The sequence below is a fragment of the Diospyros lotus genome, chromosome 12 (genome assembly GCF_014633365.1).
Source record: "Diospyros lotus cultivar Yz01 chromosome 12, ASM1463336v1, whole genome shotgun sequence".
Lineage (NCBI taxonomy): Eukaryota > Viridiplantae > Streptophyta > Magnoliopsida > Ericales > Ebenaceae > Diospyros > Diospyros lotus.
In genome coordinates this window covers 27,230,066-27,255,651 of record NC_068349.1, presented here as the reverse complement: position 1 = coordinate 27,255,651, position 25,586 = coordinate 27,230,066, and the positions used below count along the sequence as shown (strand labels likewise).

General features: G+C 35.7%; 1 protein-coding gene across 1 annotated transcript; it reads right to left on the bottom strand.

Moving 5' to 3' along the window:
• Positions 1–15,104: 15,104 nt before the first annotated feature.
• LOC127787718 (probable GABA transporter 2) lies at positions 15,105–19,353 on the bottom strand. Its single transcript, XM_052315790.1, has 7 exons — positions 19,015–19,353; positions 18,628–18,858; positions 17,617–17,714; positions 16,987–17,173; positions 16,156–16,286; positions 15,700–15,936; positions 15,105–15,593 (listed from the first exon to the last, which is right to left on the bottom strand). Exons 1-7 carry the CDS (start codon positions 19,091–19,093, stop codon positions 15,204–15,206), a joined length of 1,353 nt encoding a protein of 450 aa, XP_052171750.1. The 5' UTR covers positions 19,094–19,353; the 3' UTR covers positions 15,105–15,203.
• Positions 19,354–25,586: the final 6,233 nt, after the last annotated feature.

Here is a 25,586-nt window from a genome sequence, read left to right as displayed (position 1 = left end):
TACACATCTAATCTTAACTCGCTCCAAAAATATCTATCTTCCATTACCTGGAATGACAAAAGAAACAATGTGAGTCACAAGGCTTAGCAAGTATATAGCAAAGGAAGTATCCATGGCATGATACATGAAGGCATGAATAACTTAGAGCCAAAGAAAATCATTACCCGACATCTATACCCCTTGAGTTCATGCCTTCTAGACTAAACATTAACATCCTTAAAGAAATATACTTCTTTTTGGTCTATCAAAACTCATTTTTGCAAAGTGAGCCTTAAGGCTTGACAAGAAAACATATATAATACCGGAAACATGAATGAAGGGATGGATAATAAAATAGAGTACACCTGACTCCCCAATACAATTTAAACCCATCCTTCAATTCTCATTAATAAAGTCATTCTATAAGCAACCATATGCTACAACAAATGAAGTAATAAGGTTAAGGCATGGATAACTCAAAGTGAAATAAACCCTACTCTCAAAGTACGGGTAACATTTCCCATTTAGTTCCCATCAATGAAATCATTCCCATGCCATTGCCATTATGCATTTTATGCATCGATTCATTTCTCATGAACATATAAATCTTCATACTTCACATTGGCTCTCAAGCCCTTTATTCACATTAGCTCTTAAAGCTACTTAATCACATGCATGAATGCATACATATATATACAAAATCAATTTGTCACTCATTGGCTCGAGCATCGCCTACCGGGTTTATGGCCACCTCACCTGCGTCAGGCACTCTTTAGGATATCCTTTCATTTCCCCATTTGCAGAACATAGCCGCCGCGTGAAAATAATAGCAATAGGGCGCAAATCATAATGCCATGCCATGCTCATGGAAGCGCACATAAATTTAACATACATAATCCATTATAGAAATGTACACATCATGCACATTTAAACATGGCAATAACATATTCACTCATGAGCCCATGCATGCACATACGCATATCTTCCATCACCTCCTAGCATTTTGGAGGGTTAAGTGATGTTAGAAAAAGCAATTAACAATAACTTCGGTTAACAATTATGCTTAGTTTGGATTAGGGAAAGCCTTGTCCCACTCAAATTATCACCAAAATATATGATATTATATATTAAATTAAGTCCCTCGAAGTTTAGTTTATAACACTTCAAACGGATCGCAATTCTAAGTTTTATATCAAAAGTTATGATCAAAATAGCGCAACCTGCGTAGTGCTGAAAAAGTTCATTAGTCGACTTTTGGAAGGCATTAGTCGACTTTTGATGAGTCGACTTATGAAAATGCTTAGTCAACTTATGCTTAGTTGACTCATAAATGCTCATTAGTCGATTGGGCCGAGGCTGGGACCGAAAACATGCAAAAATAGGCCTCCGATGAGTCAACTAAGCCCCAAAAATAGTCGGCTCATCACCCACAAACACCCAAAATGACCCCAAAACAAACACCACTAGCTTCCTAACCCACAAATATCATTTCTTGAATGAAAAATGGGGTAAACAAGCCCCATGGAGACCAAAACAAGACTCCATGACCTTTAGAAGTAAACCCACACTTTAATAAAAATGGAGACAACCATTTTACTCAAGCTTTAAAAAAAAACACCACTTGGAGATTTGCAAGTATAAACTTGATTACACATGAGAACATAATCTTGCATTAAAAACAAAGAAGAGAAAATGGATGCTTGCACACACAAAATAAGAGTGCAAGATGAACTTGCCTTTGATGAAGAAAACCCAAGAAGAAGAAGAGCACCCAATTGCAACTTCACTTCAAGCTTCAATGGACATAAAAAAATGGAGAATAAGAAAGAATGAAGAAGGAGAAATGAAGGTCATGAGAGAGACAAATTGGGAGATGAAGAAGAAAGCAATTAATCAAGGCATGGAGAGGTGAGGGGGAGGGAATGGCTTGCCAACCACTCTCCCTCTTGCTTTTACCTTAATACCCTTCACATAATACACACACACACACACACACACAAATATCTCATGCCCTTTATGGTCATTTGCATCTCATTTTCTTTTCTTTTCCATTTATTTCCTTCCACTCATATATATACACACATGGGCCAAAGCCCAAATCAAAAAGTCCACTCATATAATTACATGGGCCCAAGCCCAACTCATTGGCCCAATTAAAAATAATGGCCCATTCTCCATCATAATCCTCAATGGGCTTTATAGCTTCACTAAATTTAATATGCAAAAATTTTAGACTTGGGCAATTTCAAAGCCCCCAATTCACTTTAGCCCACTAAGTGGGACTTTTCTATCATTTCATTTTCTTTCTTCATTTTCTTTATTTCTCATCTTTTCATCAATTATGATAACAACATTTATAATTTATTCACATAAGAAAATATTTCCCAAACATTTAATTTATGAAAAAAATTCAAATACCCAAAATAACTCACCAATAACACCCAACGGGTTGTTACATTCATCCCTATGAATGAGTCTCTAGACTTTCTACTCTCAAAGGTTTGAGATTGTGTGACTTGGATATCTAGTTTAGGATTTCTTACAGGTATTCCCAATTCTTAGATTTATTAGAAGGGATTATGATTAGTCGATTAGTGGACTGGCACATGGACTACTACCATTGTTTAGCATTGAGATGGTAATGAGATTAGTGGTGAGTCACATGCCACATTGCATGGGATGCATATAGTAGATATGTGGGTGGGTGTTGGAAGAGCATCCATTAAATGTGACACCTACGACAGATCACATGGCTTGAGGATTAATGATCTGTCTCTGGCTCTCAATTGTGTATTTGGTACTCTGACTAGAGGTGGCATAGTGTCTTGTGCACTGGTGTTAGCGATTTTCCGTTGACTGATAGAGCGCATATTTTCATATTATTTAGCCCTCATATTTAGTCTTTTTGCACGTTAGTTGTGTCATTTTATTCTTCTTGATTTTGTTTTATTTTATTTTATAGGAATTGGGCTTCACACTATTTTATCTTATTTTGGACAGATTAGGGCTTCCTGGGTCATGAGGAATTTTGATGGCAAGAAGGGAAACAAGGAGATTGGAGACAAAGAAGCAAAAGTGTGCTCACAGATTTGACCTTCTGTGCTTCTTTCGAGTTTTTTGCCAAGTTATAATCCCAGAACGTGAATGATGTCTCAGAGATATTGTAGATGACTTCTTGGGCTTTCCAGAATGGTATGATTTGTCCAAATCCGAGTTCGTTTGGGCCTCCAAATATTGTTTCAAGTTAGGGCCGAAAAGCTGGGCCAAATCCTAATTGGATTAGAATTATGCACAAACATGGAATATTTAAAAGGCCATAACTTGAGCTTCTGATGTCCAAATCAAGTGATTTAAAAGCCCAAATTCATCTACTCTTCCTGATTCACAATTTTTATGAAGGGGACGAATCCCAGAACGCACGTTATCCTATTCGAAATCGGCTGTGAAGTGGCGGTAACCTAGGGTTTCCTCCCTAAGCTCTATTTAAGCACATTAAGTGGCCGATTTTGGGAAATTCTTTTCTCACGTGAATAGTAGCCAATTTTCCTTTTTCTCCATTGTTCTTGTCAAGATGGAAGGCTAAGGATTTTGTAATCGGTTGCATGCCATACTCCTTATCTGGTTTGAATCTTTGGACGTTTTTGTATATCTGTTTTCATCTTTAATCTTATGGTTTTGTTTCTTTGCTTCTTCTCAAGTGTGTATGTATTTTATGCGATCGTACGAATGCATGCATGATGCTAGGGCAGATTTGACTAATAGGCTCGATTGGGGTATTGGTTTGCAAGAAACAACATAAACTTAGTGGGCGATTGTTCATGTCGATTTTAGATCTATGTGCTAAAAGAAATTGAAACTTGTATATTGATCAAGAAGATCTTCTATGATTTTTATATTTGTTTCGATTTAGTCTTCGGCGATTGTCAAGCATATTTTGTTAGATCTGGGGATTAAAGATAAATAGGTTCTTTATATGGTGGATGATGATAACCGGGTAGGGAGGAAAGGTTGCAACTGGTTGCATCTCGGTTTACTGTCTTCGTGTTTATTTTGTTTTCTGTTTTTTACCAAATCCCCCCCCCCCGTTTAGTCTTGTTTTGACAGATCCGTTTGAGGTTCGTTGGGAGACGACTTTGGGTTGCACTCTTGCTGCAAATCAAAATCATTATTCATCTAATCTATCGGTGTTCGACAGCACCGATCATTGACCAGAATAATCCGATGTAAGAGGTGAGAATGCCTCTATACGGTCTTTTTGCAGTGGTGCATGGAGACAGATGTCTGCTAATAAATTGGAAATCCCTATAGACTTTGCTACCATCTGCTAATAGACAAACATCTTATGTAATCCATGTAGGTGATTGTGATTGGAAATCCCTTACCCAAGGTGAGCATTAGATTGGAAAGAGAATAATGTCAGATTGGATTTGACATGCTACCTATATCACACACTGTACTAGATCAATCATAATTACCTAGTCTTGTGAGTTTAATTAGTCCATGATTCTTACTCGATCAGGATGTTAGTCAGTGGAAAGATTATAGTGCATGTCAATCGAGGAACCTCAATAAGTTCATATGAAGTTGGACTTCGCTACCATTAGGATTGTCTTGAATCTTAGCTAGGGGATACTCAGGATCTTTCAAGGTACCCTGGGATTGGAGAGATCCTCTTAGTAGACCAATGGGATCAATCAACATTAAAGAGTTGATGTCTTCTTATTGTTACATGGCTATAAACCTAGAAAGTTACACGCATACTGAGTAATGTAGCGAATTAGTGATACATTGCTATTAGTATGTTCCTCGTCACTATTGGGCAGTGATGTTGGTTGTTGTATTTTCTGTATGGGAGATTGCTATTGGATAGCAGGGCCTTAGAGGTAATTGGATAAAGCTAGTGTTGGCAGATGTTATAGATAGACAGCTTCATGGAGCAGAAATAGTCGACTGGTGCTCTCTTGTTATTGATCGTTCGTGCTTTATTGACTGGTGCTTGAGATAATGTCAATCGTCTTAAAATGGTTGACTAATTTTCTCAAGTAGTTGACTGTTTCTGCCATTAAATGTGACGTAACTTTATCGCAGAGCATTTAATGCTTTGATGCAAATCGTGAAAGAAGGAATGGGAAGGGATAGGTGTGAGCGGTTGGTTGATAGAAAAGACGGAGTTTTGAAGGGGTTTGGCGGATTAGAGGAAGACCCGATAGTGTGAGTTGTTCTCCTCCTCATCTCTTCTTCTTCCTTTGTTTTACTTCTTCTTCCTGCTTGTTGTTTGTCTCATTCTTCTTCTTTTAGAGCTACAACTTCTTCTGTTAACCTCCTATGGTTTAGCTTTGTTTTGTATTGTATTGCATATGGTAATTGGAAATTGAGTCTAGCAATGCGATTCTATGCTTATGGACTCTTATGAGAATGCCTTATGAATGACTCATGTATATGGATTATGCACATATTACATTTTGATTCCTTCATGATGTTGGTTATGTTATCTTAAGGGGGAGCTTGTATTAAAGAAAGATTGAAATGTTCATAAAACTCAACTCTTTTACAATGTTTCGTTTAAAGAGAAGTTTTTGGAACTATCATTATTTGGTAGTGTTCTCTCCAACTCATTTCTATTGAAAAGATTTTAGTTTAAGAGGGAGTTTATTTTTTTTTCAAAAGCATACTTTTTTGATTTATGACAAAAAGGGGGAGAGAGATATGTGTTGAAATTGATTTTAGATTTTGTCATCATCAAAAAGGGGGAGATTGATGTTTTACACTTATGTTTAGTTTTGATGATAAAAAACAACATTTGGTTTTGATCCCTAAGTCATGAGTCAAGTTTATGGTTTTCAATAAAAATTATTTTCAATATCAAGTATTATTTTGTTAAAATGAAAACCAAGTATTATATATTCTTATACATATGGAGATTTACAAAAACAAGTATTAAGATTTAAACGAATCTCCTAAATAATTTTTACAAATTGGTTTTGAACCGTTGGTTAAAATGAAGCTAAATTCTTTCAAAGGCAAGAGATCGTCTGTTGACCGGTTCTAGAAACCTATCGATCATTTTGGCATTTTGGACCAACTGTTGATAATTCATAATAGCCTGTTGACCATTTTGGTGTGCAAAACTTCTAGCTATCGACCAGTTACTCTAAGGCTGTTGACCGACATAATGCTTGCTCTTATGGGTGGCCTTCATCTGTTGACAGATCTATAATCATCTATCGACCGATCTTTTAAAATTGATCCATCTGTCGACCGATGCTTATGCAGCTGTCGACCAATAGAATGTCTATCCATCTTGCTTCTAAAGATTGCAAGGCATTTGTCGATCGATGCTTATGCATCTGTCGGCCGACAGAATATATGTTGATAGATTGATGTTTTTCCTTTGATATGTTTTTTATGATGAAAATTAATTGCATTTTGATGAAAAAATTATTTTGTCAATAGTTATTATCTTGGTGCTCTAAATTAGTTTCATATGATCTGTTAAGCACCAAAAATTAGAATCAATTTCATCATGAATTCCAATGTTAAAACTCTTGTGATAAATTTCTTTATGACATTTTGAACATTATGTTTTTATTAAAAAATTGTATCAAAAATAATTTTAATAATTTTGGAGTGGAGAACAAGTTTCAAAATTAATTTTTGACAATTGCTACAGTAATTTTTGATTGCTACAATGTTTTCTGGTCGCTACAATATTTTGCTACAGTGTTACATATTTTGCTATAGTGCTACAATAGCTGTTAACTGATGCTCAGTCATCTGTCGACCAATAGAATGCGATTTTGCATCTGCCTACCATTTTCTTCATCTATCGACTAATGCCTTGAATCTGTTGACTGTTTGTGTTGTAAAAACACCCAAAGTGGCTTTTCCATAACCAACGGCAACATTCGTGAATGGGCTATCGAGGCACTATAAATACAAGTCAAATTGATAATTCAAATCAACCAAGAGGATTGATTTGAAGCTTTCAAGTGTTCATTCTTTCAAGACTTTAATTGTTTCATTTGTTCTTCATTTTTCTCTCTAAAGGCTTTGATTATCATTTATATTATTTTGTTCAAATCTTGTATTTATATTGAGAGATCTTGTAACTAAGAGTGTCTACTCTTAGATCTTCTCCTTTTGTATTATTCTTTGTTTTCCTAGCTTGTTGTGCTAGAGGACTTGCTTATTGAAGCAAGGGGTTGAAATACCTAACATGGTGCTAGAGGGCTTGATTGTTTAAGCAAGAGATTGTAAATTCATAGCTTGTTGCTAGAGGGCTTATTCAGAGAGATAGGAGATTTTTAGTGGATTGATTGAAAAATCCTTAGTGAGGAGTTAAGGTAGTGGATTATACTTGGTTTAAGCCAAACCACTATATATCGTTGTATATTTTCTTTGCTTGTGCTCTTTCTTTCATTTATTATTCCAACCATTTCAATAATCATCACTTGCTCTAAAATCTCATTTTTCATCAAAAGGATTTTCAAATTCAACCAATTTTTTAAAACAACCCAATTCACCCCCCTTTTGGATATTAGTGCCATTACTATACAAGCCTAACAATTGTATCCTCTAATCAAGACTTAAGATAATCCTAATGACAATGAAGACATAGCTTCTTGTAAACCTATTTGGGCTCTCGATTATCGTGCAATATAGTCCCTCTAATGACTAACATCCTGATTGAGTGAGAGCTATAGACCGACTAAAGTCACTAGACTCGATAATTATGCAAGATCCAATCTAGGGTGATTGAGAAGACGCATCAAAACTCTTCCAACATTTGAAACTCTTTACAATCACCAACTGATTGAGATTGCATAGGATGTTCACCCCCATCTAATGGAGGACAATGGATCCCATAAGTGAGCATCTGCCTTTATACACCACTACATAGAAACCACACAGAGTGCATCCCCACATCTCATACCGAATGGTTCTGCTCCACGATAAATTCTTGACACCAGTATACAAAACAATTATGTTACTTTTGGTCAAAGGACTAGATACACAATTGAAAGCCAATAACAAATCATTAATCATTTCAATCATATGATACGTTGTAAATGTCACATTTTGTAGATATTCAACTAACACCTACCCATATGTTTACTATCTGCATCTCATGCAATGTGCATGTGACTCATCATCATTTATCATTTGTATCTCATATTATTCAAAGGTAGTAGCCCATGTTCTAGTCCGTAATCAATTGATCTTAATCCCCTTTACAAAATCTTAGGACTATGAATACCTTTAAGAAATCTTGTGTTATAGATCTTTGTCACATATTCTTAATAACTTAAGAATAAAGATAATCAGGATATCTAGGGATTAATTCATATATAAATGGAAAGCTATGAAGGAAAATATGACCATTTAAATAACAAGCAAGATTATATCATTAGGCCCAATATTCATACTAGATGTCATCTAAATCTAATATTCTGGTACTAATATCAACAGACTCCCACTTACACTAATACTGACACTACTATATTTGTCACTTGGTTGAAAGGCGATGGGCCCAAAACGCCACATGGTGGATTTATGCAAGGGTATACAGGTTTTCAAAACTATTTCAAAAACCAAACATAAAAATGCACAATAAAAGTAAAAATTACTCTTGCAAGACTTGGTATTAAACATCCATATGCATCCAGAAATGAAAACTAACCATAGGAGGTTTAACAATATACCTCTGTAGATGATTTTCATAGCTGGTTGTCCAACGTGTCTATTGCTCCTTGCTGCCAGATCTACTTGTGCTTACCTACAAAGCTCAGGTGACCAGCATGTCTCCTCAATCGTAGAGGACCTAGTTGGTCCACACCTAAGCCATCTCAGAACCCATCACCGAAGTTGTGTTAAAACCGTCTCAATGAAGGTGAGCTGGAGCTATTTAGGGTCCTCTCTATTACACCATGGCTGGAGCAATAATTGGCCAAGGCTTCTCGTGTAAACCTCATCCTCCTCTCTCACTAATTATATATTACATCAGTGCATTTACACTACATGAGATGTATGTGTTTGACACTAATAATGTAATCTTGATAATATATAATAGGTTATATCTTCATTCATACTCTCCGCATTTTCTTATGAATGAGTCCCTAGATTTTTTGGTAGAGATCTTATTCTTAAGTGTTAAGAATGATGTGATTAAGATCTTTAAGAATGATGTGATAAAGATCCTTAGTTCAAGATTTCTTAAAAGAATTCTTAGTCCTTAGATTTATTAGAAAGGGAATATGATTTGTTAATCATGGACTAGCACATGGGCTACTACCATTATTTAGCATGAGATGCTAATGAATATGGGTGGTGAGTCACATGCCACATTACATGATTTACAAATAGTAGACATGGGGGTAGAAGTTAGTTGAACATCTACTGAATGTGACACCTGTAACATATCATATGGTTATGAGGATTAATAGTATGTTAATGGTTCTCGATTGTGTATCTGGTCATTTGACCAAAATCCATCGAGTTATCTTGTGCATTAGTGTTGGGGATTTACTATTGAACGAAACCATTCGGTGTAAGAGGTGGGGATGCTCTCTATGTGGTATTTGAGCAGTGGTGTATGGAAGCATATGCTTGTTGATGGAATTTATTGTCCCCTATGAGATAAGGGTGAACATCCTATATGGTCTAAGTTTATTGTGATTAGAAATCCCCTTGCTAGGGTAAGTGTGATCGAAAAAAGTTTCCAATGTTAGAAGAGTTTCGAAATTCTACCTCATTCACATCGTACTAGATCTGACATAGTTACCGAGTCTTGTAAATTTAATCAGTCCATGACTCTCACTCAATCGGGATGTTAGTCAGTAGGATTATAGTGAATGATAATTGAAGAGCCTTAATAGGTTTATTCGAAGTTTAGACTTCATTGCCATTAGGATTGTCCTAAGTCCTTCCTAAAGGATACTCAAGATTTTTCGGGATGCTCTGGAAATTTGGAGATATCCTCTTAGAAGGTTGAATTGTTGGACCAGTGTTAAGTAGTTGACGTGTCCTGATTGCTACATGTCTCTAAACCTAAAAATTCACATGCATACTTAGTAATGTGTTGGATTAGTAAACCATTGCATACTAAGAGTTAGAAATGCCAATTGCGGCTAAGAGTTAACTGTATGGATCTATATGTATAGGAGACTACTAAGAGTTAGCGGGGCACACTGTTAAGAGTTAACCTAGGCCTTGACTTCATTAAGAGTTAGTGGAAATGCTATTAAGTGTTAATAGTTGAGCCTAAGTGCAACATGACAAAGTAGCAATAGAGGTTGGCCAATATCAATTGACTGGTGTTTGGAGCGGTTGACTACTCCAAGCGGTTGACCGGGAGGTTTATATGGTTGACCGTTTCATTCTTTTTTTCTCTCGCCACTTTGTTGTATTAGAGCATTAAATGCTTTGATGCAATATAAAATTGAAGAAAGGGGAAAGGAGAAGCTTTCCTGAGAAGCTTCAACCAAGAGCCCTTATTATTTCAACTCTCTTCTTCTTTCTTACTTCTTCTTCCTCTCCATTGATGTGAGCTTTTGCCTTTTCTTGCTCCAAGCTAAGCTTCAACATATTCTCATTCTTCTTCCATATTTAGTCTAATCGAGAGATAGCCTTGCATCTTGAGAGGAACACTGAATGGCTTTGAGTCACCTTCATCGAGAGGGTCCTAGTATGGTTCTAATGAAAGGTTCCTAGACGACTCAAGCGTGGACTGACTAAGTCCTCCATGTTTAAGTGGCCCAAATCTAATAAGTTTAAATAAAATATTTGGTCCAAATCTAATTTAACCCAAATCTATTATTTAATTTAATATTTAGCCCAAATCTAATTTAGCCCAAATATTAATTTAAACCCAAATATATTTTATTTCCTATTTGCCACTCAAACAAATAGAAAATTATTAAATTAGAAACTCCTTCCTAATTGACATCATTGCGTCTATTTATTTTTTTTTTCATGAGAACCTACAATGGCACAATTTCTTGCCGAAATGTCCTATTTAATCATATTTAGTCTATTTATTTAGGGACCATGCCTATTACGTATGACTCATTAGACTTCCGAATATGTTGGCAATGTGTCGATATGAACACATAAGATAAGATTGGTCTCTAGCAAGGTGTCATGCCTATCCAATTATTCAGAAGGATTCATAATCTGTAAACAACATTTCACGAGCATGGTTATCGTGTAATTCGATCCTCTCGTCAATGTATCTTAGGCAATCTCAAGTTTGGCGATGTGTTCCTTGATTATGATTACATGAGTTTTCTTCGTTCATCTGGATATATTCACTTAATAGAAAGTGAATCAATAACTCCTTATTGATCTCTTTCACCATGACCATTGATTTAAAGTGAATATTCACCGAAGGCACCTTAGATACATCATCCTCTATCAAGGGAAAGACGAGTCCCATCTTGGTTATGCACCCATCTCCATAAGCCTCATGATATGCCAAACGATCGCCCATGTGCAGCTTTTGACTAGGCCTATTGAAACGATGTCAAAGCATACCGATTTTCTTATAGGATGACCATGACAACCTCAGGTCTAAGGATTAGTCACACCCATCTCGTATGAGAATTTCATCAACCAAAATGAATTCTCATTACAAGTCATGTCCAGTGACACGTTCTTCAGCATTGGTGACCTATGTACTTGTCTATGCATCCCCATGCCTATGGGTGTGAGACCCACATTGTTATCACATAGCACATACAAATCTTACCGCAATTGTCAATGTCCATTCTTGACATTGCTACAACTTGGGATGTTTAATGATGTTTAAAAATTGTTATGCATCATCTCACATCTTTATAAATTAATCATAGTATATATCATATGGACTTCTATCTAGTTTCATTCGGTCATTACAATAATAACAAGAAACTAATAGAATGACTTCTTGTGAATTTGAATAACTCTTTATTCAATAATAAATATGATTACAATTGTCAGTATACAACATGCCTAATTTGATTGGGTTTAGAGCACATACACTAACAAACTGGTCACCCGAGCATCGTAGGTAAGCATGAGCAAATTTGGTAACAAGGAGAAAAAGGCTCGTTGGATAACCGGTAGTGAAAATATTTCATAGACCGCTAAACCCCCTATGGTTGGTTTTCTATTTTGATGCATATGGATGACTTAATACCGGGTCTTGCAAGGGTCATTTTTGGTTTTGTTGTGTTATGTTTTGGTTTTGAAAATGTTTTAAAACTTGTATACCTTTGCATTGATCCACCACGAGTTGGTTTTTGGCCTCGGGCCCTCGTTGCCTTTCACAACCCCCCAAGTGTCTTCTTAGGTTGTTGTAATTCTCCGATGTGTATTAACCTCATCATCCTTGTTATAGGATTTGACTTTTCGTTCAATTCTCATAGTTGACACCAAATTGTTGTTGTTGGAATACAATAATTAAATTTGTATGTCCTAGGAAACAACTTGGTAGAGCTTGGTGAAGAGATGGGGAGTAAGGTTCGTGTTCGAAAGGGATGCTAACGAGCGCTTGGCTGGAATATGTCTCGATCTTCCATCTAGGAAAGCAAGATCCCCAAGGTAAAGCTCGATCTGTTGTCCATGAGAGTAAAGAGGGTACCCTAAGTCTTTAGATGGTTGGTGAGTCTTCAAGAGACTTACTCCTTGATGACTCGGGTTTTCAGCTGGTTAGTTTTTAGATGAGTCTGCGGCATAAACATAGTCAGAAAGTATGCGGGGAGCTCCCCACGTAGACCCTCTAATGCTTAAGTCAGATGATGTCATGATATAGAGTGAAGTATGCATGTATGTTGTGTGAGGTTTTGGATAAGGGTCTCCAAATGGATTTAGTGTTGGATTTGAGTCTGAGTCTTAGGTCCTAGATTTGAGTCCTTCTCTCTTTTAGCGTGTACCTGGGGCTATTTATAGGCACTGATGGTAGGGGTCATGTGACACGTGGAATGCATGTGTGACCTGACTTTTTGGGGAAGAAGGCTATGGATGAGGCTGGAGAGCCTGAAGGTACCTTCAAAGATTAGACATCCCGAAAGAGAATCATTCGGATGAGGTCTCCCTAAAGACTTGTGCCCGGCTTGAAAGACTTTTCAAATGAGTCTTTGGCTTAGGGGGGTCTTAAGGGTATGGAGAGTCTTGGGGAGACTCTTGCATGAAAAACTCTTCAAAGTCATTCGAGTCTTCAGCCTTCTTAGATACTTCTTGAATCTTTTAAATTTTTAATTTTGATTTTTTCAGGACACTCCCACAACATATACATAGAGTAACCAGCTGTTGCAATAAATGTTTATCCTTTTTTCCAATAAGACTCTGATTAAGGTTGAACTTTTTCTTTATAAATACATGTTGAGATGTATCATATTAATAAAAAAATATATATTTGTACAATCAATGTTACACAATTTGTCACAATTTTTATCTGGGCGACTCTTTGAGGTTAACCAGCAAATAGGGCATCAAGATTTGAGAGATGAACATCCAAGGGGGGGAGTTTAATCTCTCTTATCCAACACCCGTGATTAAAGATTTCACCAAGAGAGAAGAGCATAAAATCCAACCTTATTGGTATGACTAATTTCCATTAACTCATGTTATCTTTTTTCAAATTTAAACTGCATTATTATGTGTAGAAAATGATAGAAACATCCGAAGCATGTTTTTCAATCATACATAAAATTAAAGAAAAAAAAGTTTAATTTTTATTTTCAAATATCCAAAGTGAGGACAATGATGTATATATATTGGCTTACCTGCTTGCCGTGACAAAGACAATAAAGTCTTGAGAATCTTATACCTCGTTCTCTTTTTTATTTTTAGATTATTTTTAATTTTTTAAAATAATAAAAAAAATTATAAAGAAAATTCAAAATAACAAAAAATTATTTTGACTATTTTTATCATAAATACACTCAAAATTTTTAAAACGTAAAAAATATTACAAATAAAAAAAACGTATTCTCAATAATCTCAAAAAAAACTTAAAATATAAAATTAAAAATAAATTTAAAACTCAAAATTAAAAACTAAAACACAAAAAGAACAGTCCCTTATCATTTTAGGTTTGAATCCTACAATTAAGCGAAAGTTTTTTAAGTTTAATGTTGATTATTATTTGTAATTAATATAATTATATTATAGTAAATTATTTATAATTTATAATTTGAAATCGTATTAATTCTATTTTGTAAAACGAGTCATACATTTAATTATTATACTTTGTACTACTTAGAAAACATCCAAAATGAAAAGATATCCTCAGCGTCGTTGTCGTCGTCAGTCTCGTGGAGTAATGATTTTTTGGAAGATTCGTTGGGGTGCGAGAGTGGACCACAAGGCCAACATTCCACAATTCTTCTTCTACACATACATCATGATGCCAAGTTAACGACAAAGATGAGGTCTCTACCAAAGCAAACCCCATTTCATTAGGGAAAAAAGTGTTGGAGAATTTAATTATTTTTAAAAAATAATGTTATAAGTAGTGTAACATTTTTATTAAATGAAATGTTAAATTGATAAAGATAATAATACATTATCTCTTAAGTTTTTTTTTTAAAAAAAAAAATAATATAATTGATGACATCATGAGTCAGCATTCTTAATATTATTTTTTTTAATTTATTTAAAATTTAATTAATAAAATTTAACATTTATTTGAAGATGTACACATATATGCGACATAGATGAGTTCTTTAGCAAAGCAAATAGCATTTAATTTGGGAAAAGTGTTAGAGAATTTAATGATTTTAAAAGAATAATATTATAAATTATGATTGATATCATTAGTCATGTATAATATTTTTATTAGAGGAATTATTAGATTAAGAAAATAATAACATATAATTTTCTTAATTTTTTTAAAAAAATAATATAATTGATGATACGATCATCAGATATAACTCCTATTATTATTATTTTTAAATTTAATTAATAATATTTAACATTTATTCGAAGATGTGGACATCTCACTCAATTTCTCAAATTCAGTGAGAATTGAATTAATGTAGCGACTTTGTTTAGTAAACGTTATGTTGGAGGGGGAGGGGGTTCTCGGCGGCTTGCAATTGCTAGAGTTAAAATTGGGAAGCGCCACAACACGGAGGGGGCGGAAATAGAGACGGAGGCAAGCAAGCATTTCCATTAATTCTACATCCCCCCAGGCAGTGGGGTGCGTTTGGGATTAGGTTTAGGGATTTGGGGTCTAAAAGTCCCTAGTCGACAACGTCACTGCTGAAGAGCTTGAACTTCTTGGCATCCAAAACCAGCTTCCTTATTGAAGAGAACGAGCCCATCATTCCGGCACCCGTGAAGGTGATCATAATAGACAAGTTGATCCAGTAGGTGAGGGATGACCTCGGGGGCTTAAAGCTCATGTTGTAGAGAAGCATGGGAAGTATGAAATCCAGAGGGATGAACCCAATTGCTCCTACCACCCCGTTAATGTCCCCAAAGAATGGCAGCATTGCTGCAAAGAAGCCGCACATCATCATGTACAGAGTCCGCAGAAATAGCCTCGGGATCAAGTTCCTTCTCGAGAACAAGCCTTGCTTCGTGTCTGCCGATTTCTTTTCCATGATCTCGAACGCTACTTGAGAGTAAACCTGCATTATGCACGTAATTAAGTTTAACAACATCATCAACACCACCACTAGTCAGTAGCTAATTGTAGTGAAAAAGGCTTGCTCCTCGTCCTTCCTGTCTTATTACCAGGCCAATGGCAAAGAGCTGAAGCAGTACAAATGCGACTGCAAGGCCTAAAACCCATGTTGGTGCCAACGAAGGTCCTTCGTCCGGCATTAAGCTCTTGAGAATATTTGAATTAGATTTGCTCCCAAACACCAGGTACCCCGACACTGCCGCCGAGTAGAAAGTGACGAAGATTACGGAGTAGCACATCAAAAGGCCTTTCAGCATCTTCCCAGTGGCTGGCGGAGCCAGAGTTGCCTGTACCACAGGATCATCAAATAAATAATCAATAATAATTAAACAAGTGCTTTCTCATGAAATCTTCTTCGCTTTTTTTCTTGCTTTATTTTGCTTGCATTGTACCCAGAGAGTAAAATGGGTACGCCGAATACCTACATAATCTAAACTACTAAATTTGAGTTCCTCAACCTAATTAAGGAGATCGTATATATTGAGGAAAGGACTGCTAAATATTACTTGTATTTCAGGTAGTATCCCATTCCCAAAAATGGCGGCGATTATGGAGATGGAAGTGAAGGCACTGAAAACCCTTGATGACTCTGACGTTTCTAAAGAATAGTCCCTTGGTGGGGCATTTTTAGAGGTTCCTGCAGCACAAATGGAAATTGAAATGATCAGCATCAAGGTCACTACCTCCTCACAACTTATCATTTGATTTCAAATAATGTACTAGTAGCTACACTACTACACGGGCAAGAGTAGCTAATTACAGACTGAACACACACACACACATTTTCTTCAAAATTTAGCTGTGGAAAATGCACTAAAAATCACCATAGCCATTATAATGTCAATAAAAGAAGAAAGGCAGTTCAAGGATTATAACAATCACCTGTCCTGCATGTTAGTTTCCAATTAAAAATCTAATTAAGGGCTGTTCAATAATAAATAAGATGGAATTAGCTTTCCCAAAAGTACTCTTCAAGCCTATAGTTCCCATCAGACAGGTTCCATCCATGTTGGGCCAATAGATGATTGTTTCTGAAATTTTTGTTCATCTTCCTTCCTCTCAATTAGACTGACTTTAATTCCATGAAAATGGACCGGATCATTCATATCCAGAACAATTGTATTGCAGAGAATATACGAGACAATCTTCTTAATTAGTGCCAAACGATGACTGCCCACGTCTCCGGAAGAGCAAAAAACGTGTACATAATGCAAAACCTTGGCCCCAATGAATAGCAAATGCCATGCTCTTAATTTTATGGTTCGACCCATCTTCCTGGAAGATAATAAAGCGCACACGACACACAAAAAACGAATATGACAAGCTACAGAAATTACCTGCATGAATACAAGCAGCAACCACAAGAAAAGTGTAGCCCAAGCTGAGGATAAGTGAAACAAGGTTGATGTGCCTGAGGGAGTGGAAAGTCGGAAGCTGAGAAAGAACTATCATTACCACTGTCACCATGGCTATGAACTCGTACAATTTCAGGGTCCCATTTGGGGAAAGGTCCGAATACATGATCTTGTACAGCGAAACAGGAGAAAAAATCAGAAACCTGAATAATGCAGAAAGCATTATCATAGTTTATTTGTCAGCAACTCGTGCCATGCACAATGCTATGCCTCTTCACTCATATAAAACTTCCTAAAAGACACCCTGTTCGAGGCAATCTTTAAGTTCTGATCATGGTAAACTTTTTTTTCAGAAACATCTACTACCTTCTCTACTACCAGTAGCCCCTACAATTTACATAAGACCAACAAAAGGGAATGGGATTGTGATGGTGATCATTGATCTTTCACTAGTAAAACTAACAATCTTAGCTAAGAAGAATGGAATATCAGAACACAATTAGTCCTCAAAGAAGTCTACTGTAGGCATTCAACTTAATCAAGAAAGAAGCCAGGGAAAGTATGAACCTGTTCCATAATAATAAAGAAAATTCTCTTCAATCAACAACATACCTGTAGGCATTCACCTGCCAGCAAGATAGCTCCTATGCCAATGCCGGTGTTGATGGCTGTCTGGATGGATATTACAAAATAAAACATCCACCCAGACCCTATTGGAAACAAAATCAAAAAATTTGAAATCAAAGTGCATTCTATTCTCTGTTAGGGATCTGCAAATAAACATAAAAATTGATCACTCTAAACTTATGGAAAATGATATTTTCTTCCAAAATTGGGGCCGATCTACTGGGAGGGGTGAAACACCAATTTCACTACTTTGCTTTTCTTTTAATATGAAAAACAATCCTAGTGATTAAAATTGGTATTTTGCCCCCTCGGCACTCCATTTCGGCCCGCCAAATTCAAAAACTACCCCCCCCCCCCCCCCCCCCCCAATGTGATGAGTAGAAGAAAAATGCTACGATATCAGTCGTGACAATTATCAATAAATGTGACAGTCACATAGCAGTGTTTTATTAACATTATAATAAAATTTGTTTAGTATCTTTTCATCTTTCCTAACCAAACACTATCACATAACTATCATATAGTTATAATTGTCATGATTGATGCTTTGTAACATTAATCTGAGTAGAATCATCACTGAGAAGATTACCAAAAACCCATTATTCCTTGCATATATGTCAAATTAACGTGGCAACTAAGGAGAATGAGTTCATTGCAAGTACATGACAGAGAGGCACTTGAAATGTATGGAGAAGTTTTAGGTGATGACGAACTTACGCTAAGTGTAAAAGGGGTTTGGTATAACAATTGTCCTAGAGTGGTGGCACGTGTCGGGAGGGAGTGCGATGAGCCTTGGAATTGGAGGAGGACTTCCTCCTAGTTTAGTAGTATTATTATATATATAAATGTATAGATATATTATATTTTAAAAACTAGCTAGATAAATAATTAATAATAGTAATAATATTAATAGAGCATAAAATAAAAATTAAGCACGTAACGTGGTGGGCAGTAGGAGGTTTGAGAGAATTGAATTGGGGTTAATTATGTACGTACCCAGGACGTCGGCGGCGAGCTCGCGGAAGCGGATGTGCCGGCGACCGGCTTTCTCACAGTGATCGAGGACGAGGGACATGAGGTAGTAGGAGTAGAAGGTGACGATGCCCATCACCGTCAAGCAGAAGAAGCCCAAGCCCCAGCCCAGTCCCCTGAACGCGTACGGCAGCGTCAGAATCGTCGGTCCCACGATGGCCGTCGTTAGGTGAAATCCGGCATGCCACCACTCCCCTACATATATATATGCGAGGAATCATAATTAATTGCCCCACGGCGTAGCACGGTTGGTTGTAGGTAGCAGATTACACTCAAGGAATCATAATTAATTAATTCGGCGGATCGGAAACTTCACAAATCAACAATCATCATTGATCGTTATATATTTACCTTTGGATTCCAAGACGAAAGCTGCACCGGCGTCTCCTTCCCGAGTGGCCTCTGCAAATCCGTCGCCAATTTCCGCCATCCTTAATTCGTTCGATAGATTCAGAGGAAAAAAGTAATGAAAGAACCTCCTGGCGTCGCTGCCTGCTGGCTGCTGGTTAATTAATCGAAGGACTTACAATATCAGAGAGAGAGAGAGAGAGAGAGAGAGAGAGAGAGAGAAATTCGCATGGGAAGCGTCGTATGTGAGCCAGCTAGGCGGTCACCTCACCGTGACTGGCAAGATGCAAATGCAAGTGGAGCAGTGACAATATACAGAAAAGTGACAAGACGAAGGATAAATATCAAATCAGGCTGAGTTTTGTGATAATGAAATTGACGTGTGAAACTGAATCTCAACTCAGCGTAGGCTATTATTTTATATCTATATATATATATATATATAAAGGCGGGTTGTTTGGATGAAACTGAATATTAAGTCAACTTTGCGGATTCCTTTCTCTTACAGCCTACCCCCCACGAACACCCCCCAACCGCCCGTATTTATTATTTCCAACCAACCTCACAACTTTTAGTTCTGTTATCATAATCGAATTTTATTATTATTATTCTTCAAAAATATTACGTACTAAACCTTTTAAGTTATTTAAATACTTACCACTAAAATAAAGATGATCCCAAATGATAATAATAACGCTTGTCAAAATATTTCAAATCCCTACCAAACACTCCTAAACTTCATTCTGTTATACTCAGTAGTTAGTTTAGGTCTCTGAAAATTTAGGAGGAATTTATAATTAATTCAAAATAAATGTATAAAATTATTTTTAATTAAATATTTTTGTCTAAAGTAAATAAATTAATTACACTCTATTTACTTTTATGTAAGATATCTAAAATACTCTTAATTTCATTTACGAAAATACCCTTATCTATTTCATATTATATTTCTTTTAACATTCATGCTCTGACTTTCTTCATTGTCAAAATCACCCCAAACTCAACCATTCTTCCTACATTAGAAAGTTTGCTTGTTGGATCAATTAAACTTCTTCATCAATTGCAACTAGAACCTCGTTGAAGTTACATTTACTAAGAGTTTTTTCTCTTCAATAAGTATTCTCAATCAATCTAAAGGTATCGATTATGATTTGTTTTGTAGCATTATTTTTATTTTTGTGTTCCCATTACTTATTAAGCTGTGTAGAATGATTCTAATTGTGAGTAGAATACATATTTTAGTTATTTTGATTATATATCATTCTAGATATGACTGATTTGCATGAAAAAAAAAATCGAAACTGCACATCGTAATCAGGTTTCGTGGGGCTAGGAAACCCGATCGAATTTTGGATCAGATTTAAATTTTTTTTATTATGTAAATCTAAATTTACATATCCTTATATATATGATTTTCATTTAATAATAATTATCTAAATAATTTGATGTATTATTCAATATATGATTTTAGTAAAATGATTTAAATTTGATGTTATTATATTACTTAACAAAAATAATTTTGACTTTTTAAAAAATTAAATTAAAAACTGAACACTTAAAAGCCAGAATTTGTGTCCCTTCCAAAGTTTTTCATAAAATTTTTAAAATTTATGAGTGGGATTTTTAATTTTTTTTTCATAAACTACATATTTAGTTAAAATTAGAATATGATATTAATAATAAGATTGTTGTTTTATAAGTTAAAAATAATGAATTTAAATTTTACAACTCGTCTCTGGAGAAAAAGAAAATAAAATACAAATTTCAAAAAATAAATAAGTCTTTTATACTTACTAATAGTTAGGACAAGATTTAATTAGAGAATTTAACCCAGTGTGGGTTACTGACTTATGTGCACGTGTGTGTGTTCTATTGCACCCATGGTGATGGTGAGACTAATTTCTTTTTTTGAATTTTGTAGCAATGGATGTAGCGTCGTTGGTCATCGTGTGGAACAGGGAATATAATGATAATAAGTACATAAGAGGTAATAAGATGTGTTTAAGGGCTTACAAGAACGTGACTTTTATTGAATTGATTGAGACTGTTTACACAGTGACGGGAATTAATAAAACAAGCTACGACACCAACATTCATTTTGTAACGGAACCCTCAAGCAGTCTTCTAGTTAGTAAGCTCTTTATCAAGGACGACCATGGTATTAGGTTTATTATGTTTGATGAAAGCAGATACAAAATAATCTATGTTGATACGATTTGCAAAAGTGCTGGAGTTTCTAACCTACATAGTCAGCCATGAAACCAATTGCCTTCATATAGTGGTGGTAATCAGGATTTAGGTGTTTCCATTCCACTTATATATGCACGTAATCTATTGTGGAACGATGATTTCGGTATATATTGTATGACTTATTTGTCAAATAACGCTGCACACAGATAATGGTGATAATGAAATAGATAATAATGGTGATGATAGTGGTGGTGATGATGAAGGATGAGCCAGTCTAGAGTACCCAAAAGTAAGATTTTCGGATTCACAATTTGAGGACAACCCTTTATAAGGAAACTGGATCGTTCTTGGTGTAGAAAATTATGCAATTGAGGTAATGCGACCTGAAGTGCCGACTCCCTACCATGGTGATATTTTTTATCAAGGCATACTATTTTAGAGTAAATAGGAACTGATTTTGGCTTTTGGACATTATTGTATTGATGTGAAGATAGACTATCGAATCAGACGTTCATGCACGGTTCGATTTGAGGGTGATTACAAGGATGCGAACTATAAATTTTTGCTTAGTACAACATGCAAACCTGCTTGTTCGTTTTGACATGTGGTGAAGTTTATATCGGGTCACACATATACTCTAGATGTCTACGATTCACATTTTTAGAGTGTGAAGGTTATTGTCATCGGAAGTTTATTCTCAGAAAGAGTGGCGAGTGGTGAATATACACTTGGAATGCTAATGGGGGAGTTGTCGGAGTAGCATGGTGTGCAGATCATGTACACTAAAGCTTGGAAGTTGTTAAAAGATGTAAAAGACTCACTTATGGCAATGCGGATGAATCATTTCAACAACTACCCTCATATTTTCACGTGTTGAAAGAAACAAATTCTGACAGTATCACAATAATAAAAATAGATGAAAATAAATCGTTTCTTATATTCATTTTTTGCGTTTGAAATTTCCTTCAAGGTTTTCAGACTTACATAAGACCAGTTGTTGTCGTTGATGTCACCCATTTAAAAGGTGAATACAAAAGGGTGATTTTCGTTGCTACTTGCAAAGGGATTCGAAGATGGTGAGTCTAACAGGTCATGGATTTGGTTTTTGATAAAATTGAGAGAGGCTATCGGCGTGCCAGATGATTTGGTCATCGTATCCGATTGTCACCAAAGCATTGCGAACGCGATGAGCCGCCACATGTATTTTGTTTCTTTCAACTTAAGCAAAACTTGAAAAGACGGTGTAGACAATGAAAGGATGTGATAGATGCATTCTATCGTGCTGCATATAGCTACACCCCAGTAGAGTGTGATTCATACTTGGCAAAAAATCAGTCGATGTATCCTCAGAAACATCTGACATTGGTAGAAGAAAAATTGGAAAAGTCGTTACGTGCATATTATCTGAGAAGAAGATATTCCATGATGACCACCAAAATTGTTGAGTCTCTCAATAAATACATGCTGAAAGCATGCCAGTTGCCTATAACAAGTGCACATGAATTTCTGAGACATATGATTTAGAAATGGTTCAGCGATAAGCGTGCTGCTGCTACCAGACTCAAAACTGATGTTACCTCTGTTATAGTGGCACATATCAACTTTGTCCATAACAAAACATTAGATCGAGGATGTTGCGTAATTCCTATAATACACGGGAACAAGTACCTTGTGAAACATGCTAAGGAAGACGATGGGATAGTTGACATTGCTGGAAGGATATGCAGTTGTCGTAAGTGAGACCTTGATCAATTGCCATGTCCTCATGTAATTTCTCCTGGTAGGTATGATGGTTTGACTTTGCTTTGTTTATTACGTTCATTATTTAATATGATATATTAAGACTTTGTTTTTCTTTGTCGTACGTGACAGTTTAATGCGCGTGCACTACCATACGTTTTTCCATTAATATTACATTGCAGACTGGGTTAGATGCGCATATGCACCTCCCATCAATCCTCTCCCTAATAAGTCCGCTAGGGTTATTCTTGTGTACGTCAAAGGTGTGGTTGTACTCCTACCCATACAAAGAAGACAATTGGGTATACCGAGAGAGGGTCGAATTCCTTTTGCTGGGGAAGCTCGTTGAAGGAAAGAATGTGAAAAATACGGTGCACAAGGACATAACCGTCGTAGTTTCCTTAATGAATGGACTTCCTCCATCAAAGAGTCAAGCACAACCTCTACTTGGGAATCTAGGGTTGCTAACAAGGCCATTGCAAGGGCAAGACGAAAATACAACACTTGCAAAGAGATTGGACACACTCGTCATCGGTGCCTTGTACGGTTGTGCATTCCAGGTGATGATAATATTGGAAATGATGCAGACAACCAATAGACATGAAATCAATCACGTATGGTATAATGTCATCACTTATCTTATTAATAGTTGTTAGATCTTTTGAACAATAATGTGATTTCTTACTTGCATTTATAGTGTCAATGGATTTTTTACTGACCATATGATCTTTTGTGTTTCAGCAATGCTCAAAAATCACTGCCATGACAAAAAGAAGATGACTAAAAGGCTTCTAACACAGCTTCACTCAAATATATTAGGCTTTCAGAAATGAATGTTGTTTTTTATATTATTATGTAAACTGAGATTTATTCATAATTTACAACTGTAATATTTGGATTTCCTTTATCTAAACTTGTAACTGATGATTGAAAGTTTGTGTGGTAGTATGTTATTAGACAGAGAAATTGAGTTTCTAATGCAGGTTTAATGGGCCGGAAACAAGGAAGACTCTGCCGAATTTTTTATAAAATTTTAATTAAGTAAATGTAAAGAAAGAGAATAGAGAAAAATAACTCAAAAATATGATTTATTGTGTGTTTAAAATATCCCCACCAAACTCGATCGGGTTTGGTGCCCACACGAAGCTTTATCGAGTTTCGCGACCCCACCAAACCCAATCGAGTTTTGGATCGGGTTTTCTTTTTATTATGTAAATCTAAATTTATATATCATTATATGTATAATTTTTATTTAATAATACGTGTCTAAATAATTTGATGTGTTATTCAATATATGATTGTTAGTAAAATAATTTAAATTTGATGTTATCATATTATTTAACAAAAATAATTTTGACTTTTTCAAAAATTAAATTAAAAATTGAACACTTAAAACTCGGTGCCCTAAATGTGTTATGTTAAAATTCTCCAAAGTTTTTCATAAAATTTTAAAATTTTTGAGTGTGATTTTTAAATTCTTTTCATAAACTACATATTTAGTTAAAATTAGAAGATAATATTAATAATATGATTGTTATTTTATAAGTCAAAAATCAAGAATTTAAATTTTACAACTCGTATCTTGAGATAAAGAAAATAAAATACAAATTTCAAAAAGCAAATATGTAATACCCCGAGAGCCCAGAGAATAGTAGTATATATCGAGGATAAGTAAGGAAGGAAACAATACCAGCTGGATACCTTTTGGGTTGAATGTAGATAAAAAAACTCTAGAGTTAAGCATGCTTGAACTGAGGAACTTCAAGGATGGGTGACCCCCGGGAAGTTGGTGTAGGCCCATCAGGGTAAGTTGTTCCGATCCTTCCTATCGCTCGATGCGGGATGTTATAGGTGGTATCAGAGCCGACCCCCGAGCCTTTGAGCGAGGTGGTGGGCAAACCTTAGTAAGGATGCTGAGTCCCTAAGGGGGGTGCGTGTAGGCACCTTAGGCGAATCCCACATTGGCCATGCAAAGGGGGGAGATCTGAGACTGGTTGTAAGGTCGCATGATGAAAACGTCATGTGCTTAAGGGGGGAGACTGTAATACTCCGAGAGCCCAGAAAAGGGTAATATATATCGAGGATAAGTAAGAAAGAAACAACACAAGTTGGATGCCTTTTGGGTTGAATGTAGGCAAAGAACTCCGGAGTTAAGCGTACTTGAGTTGGGGAAGTTTAAGGATGGGTGACCTCCTGGGAAGTTCGTGTAGACCCATCAGGGTAAGTTGTTCCAGTCATTCCTATCGCTTGATGCGGGATATTACAAAATAAGCCTTTTATACTTATTAATAGTTCAAAAAATAAAGAAGTGGTTTAAATTTAGTTTCGGGTTTAGTTGGCCTATAAACTCGATAAAAAATACAATTAATGACTTTGTTTCTCTTATTACATAATCAAACTTCTTAAGATAAAGAGATAAAAATTGTCATATTCAAAATCTATCAGGAAATGCTCGACTAATATGAATTTTTACTTGATTGGATATACTATGTAATTAATTATATGCAAGGCTCACTCGAGTACAAAAGATTGATACTCAATTAGAAAAATTTCTTACTCGATTATTTTGTTTGAAAAATAAAAAGATGTATAACATACTCGAGTAGGAGATTATGATATTGATTATAAATTTTTTTTACTTGATT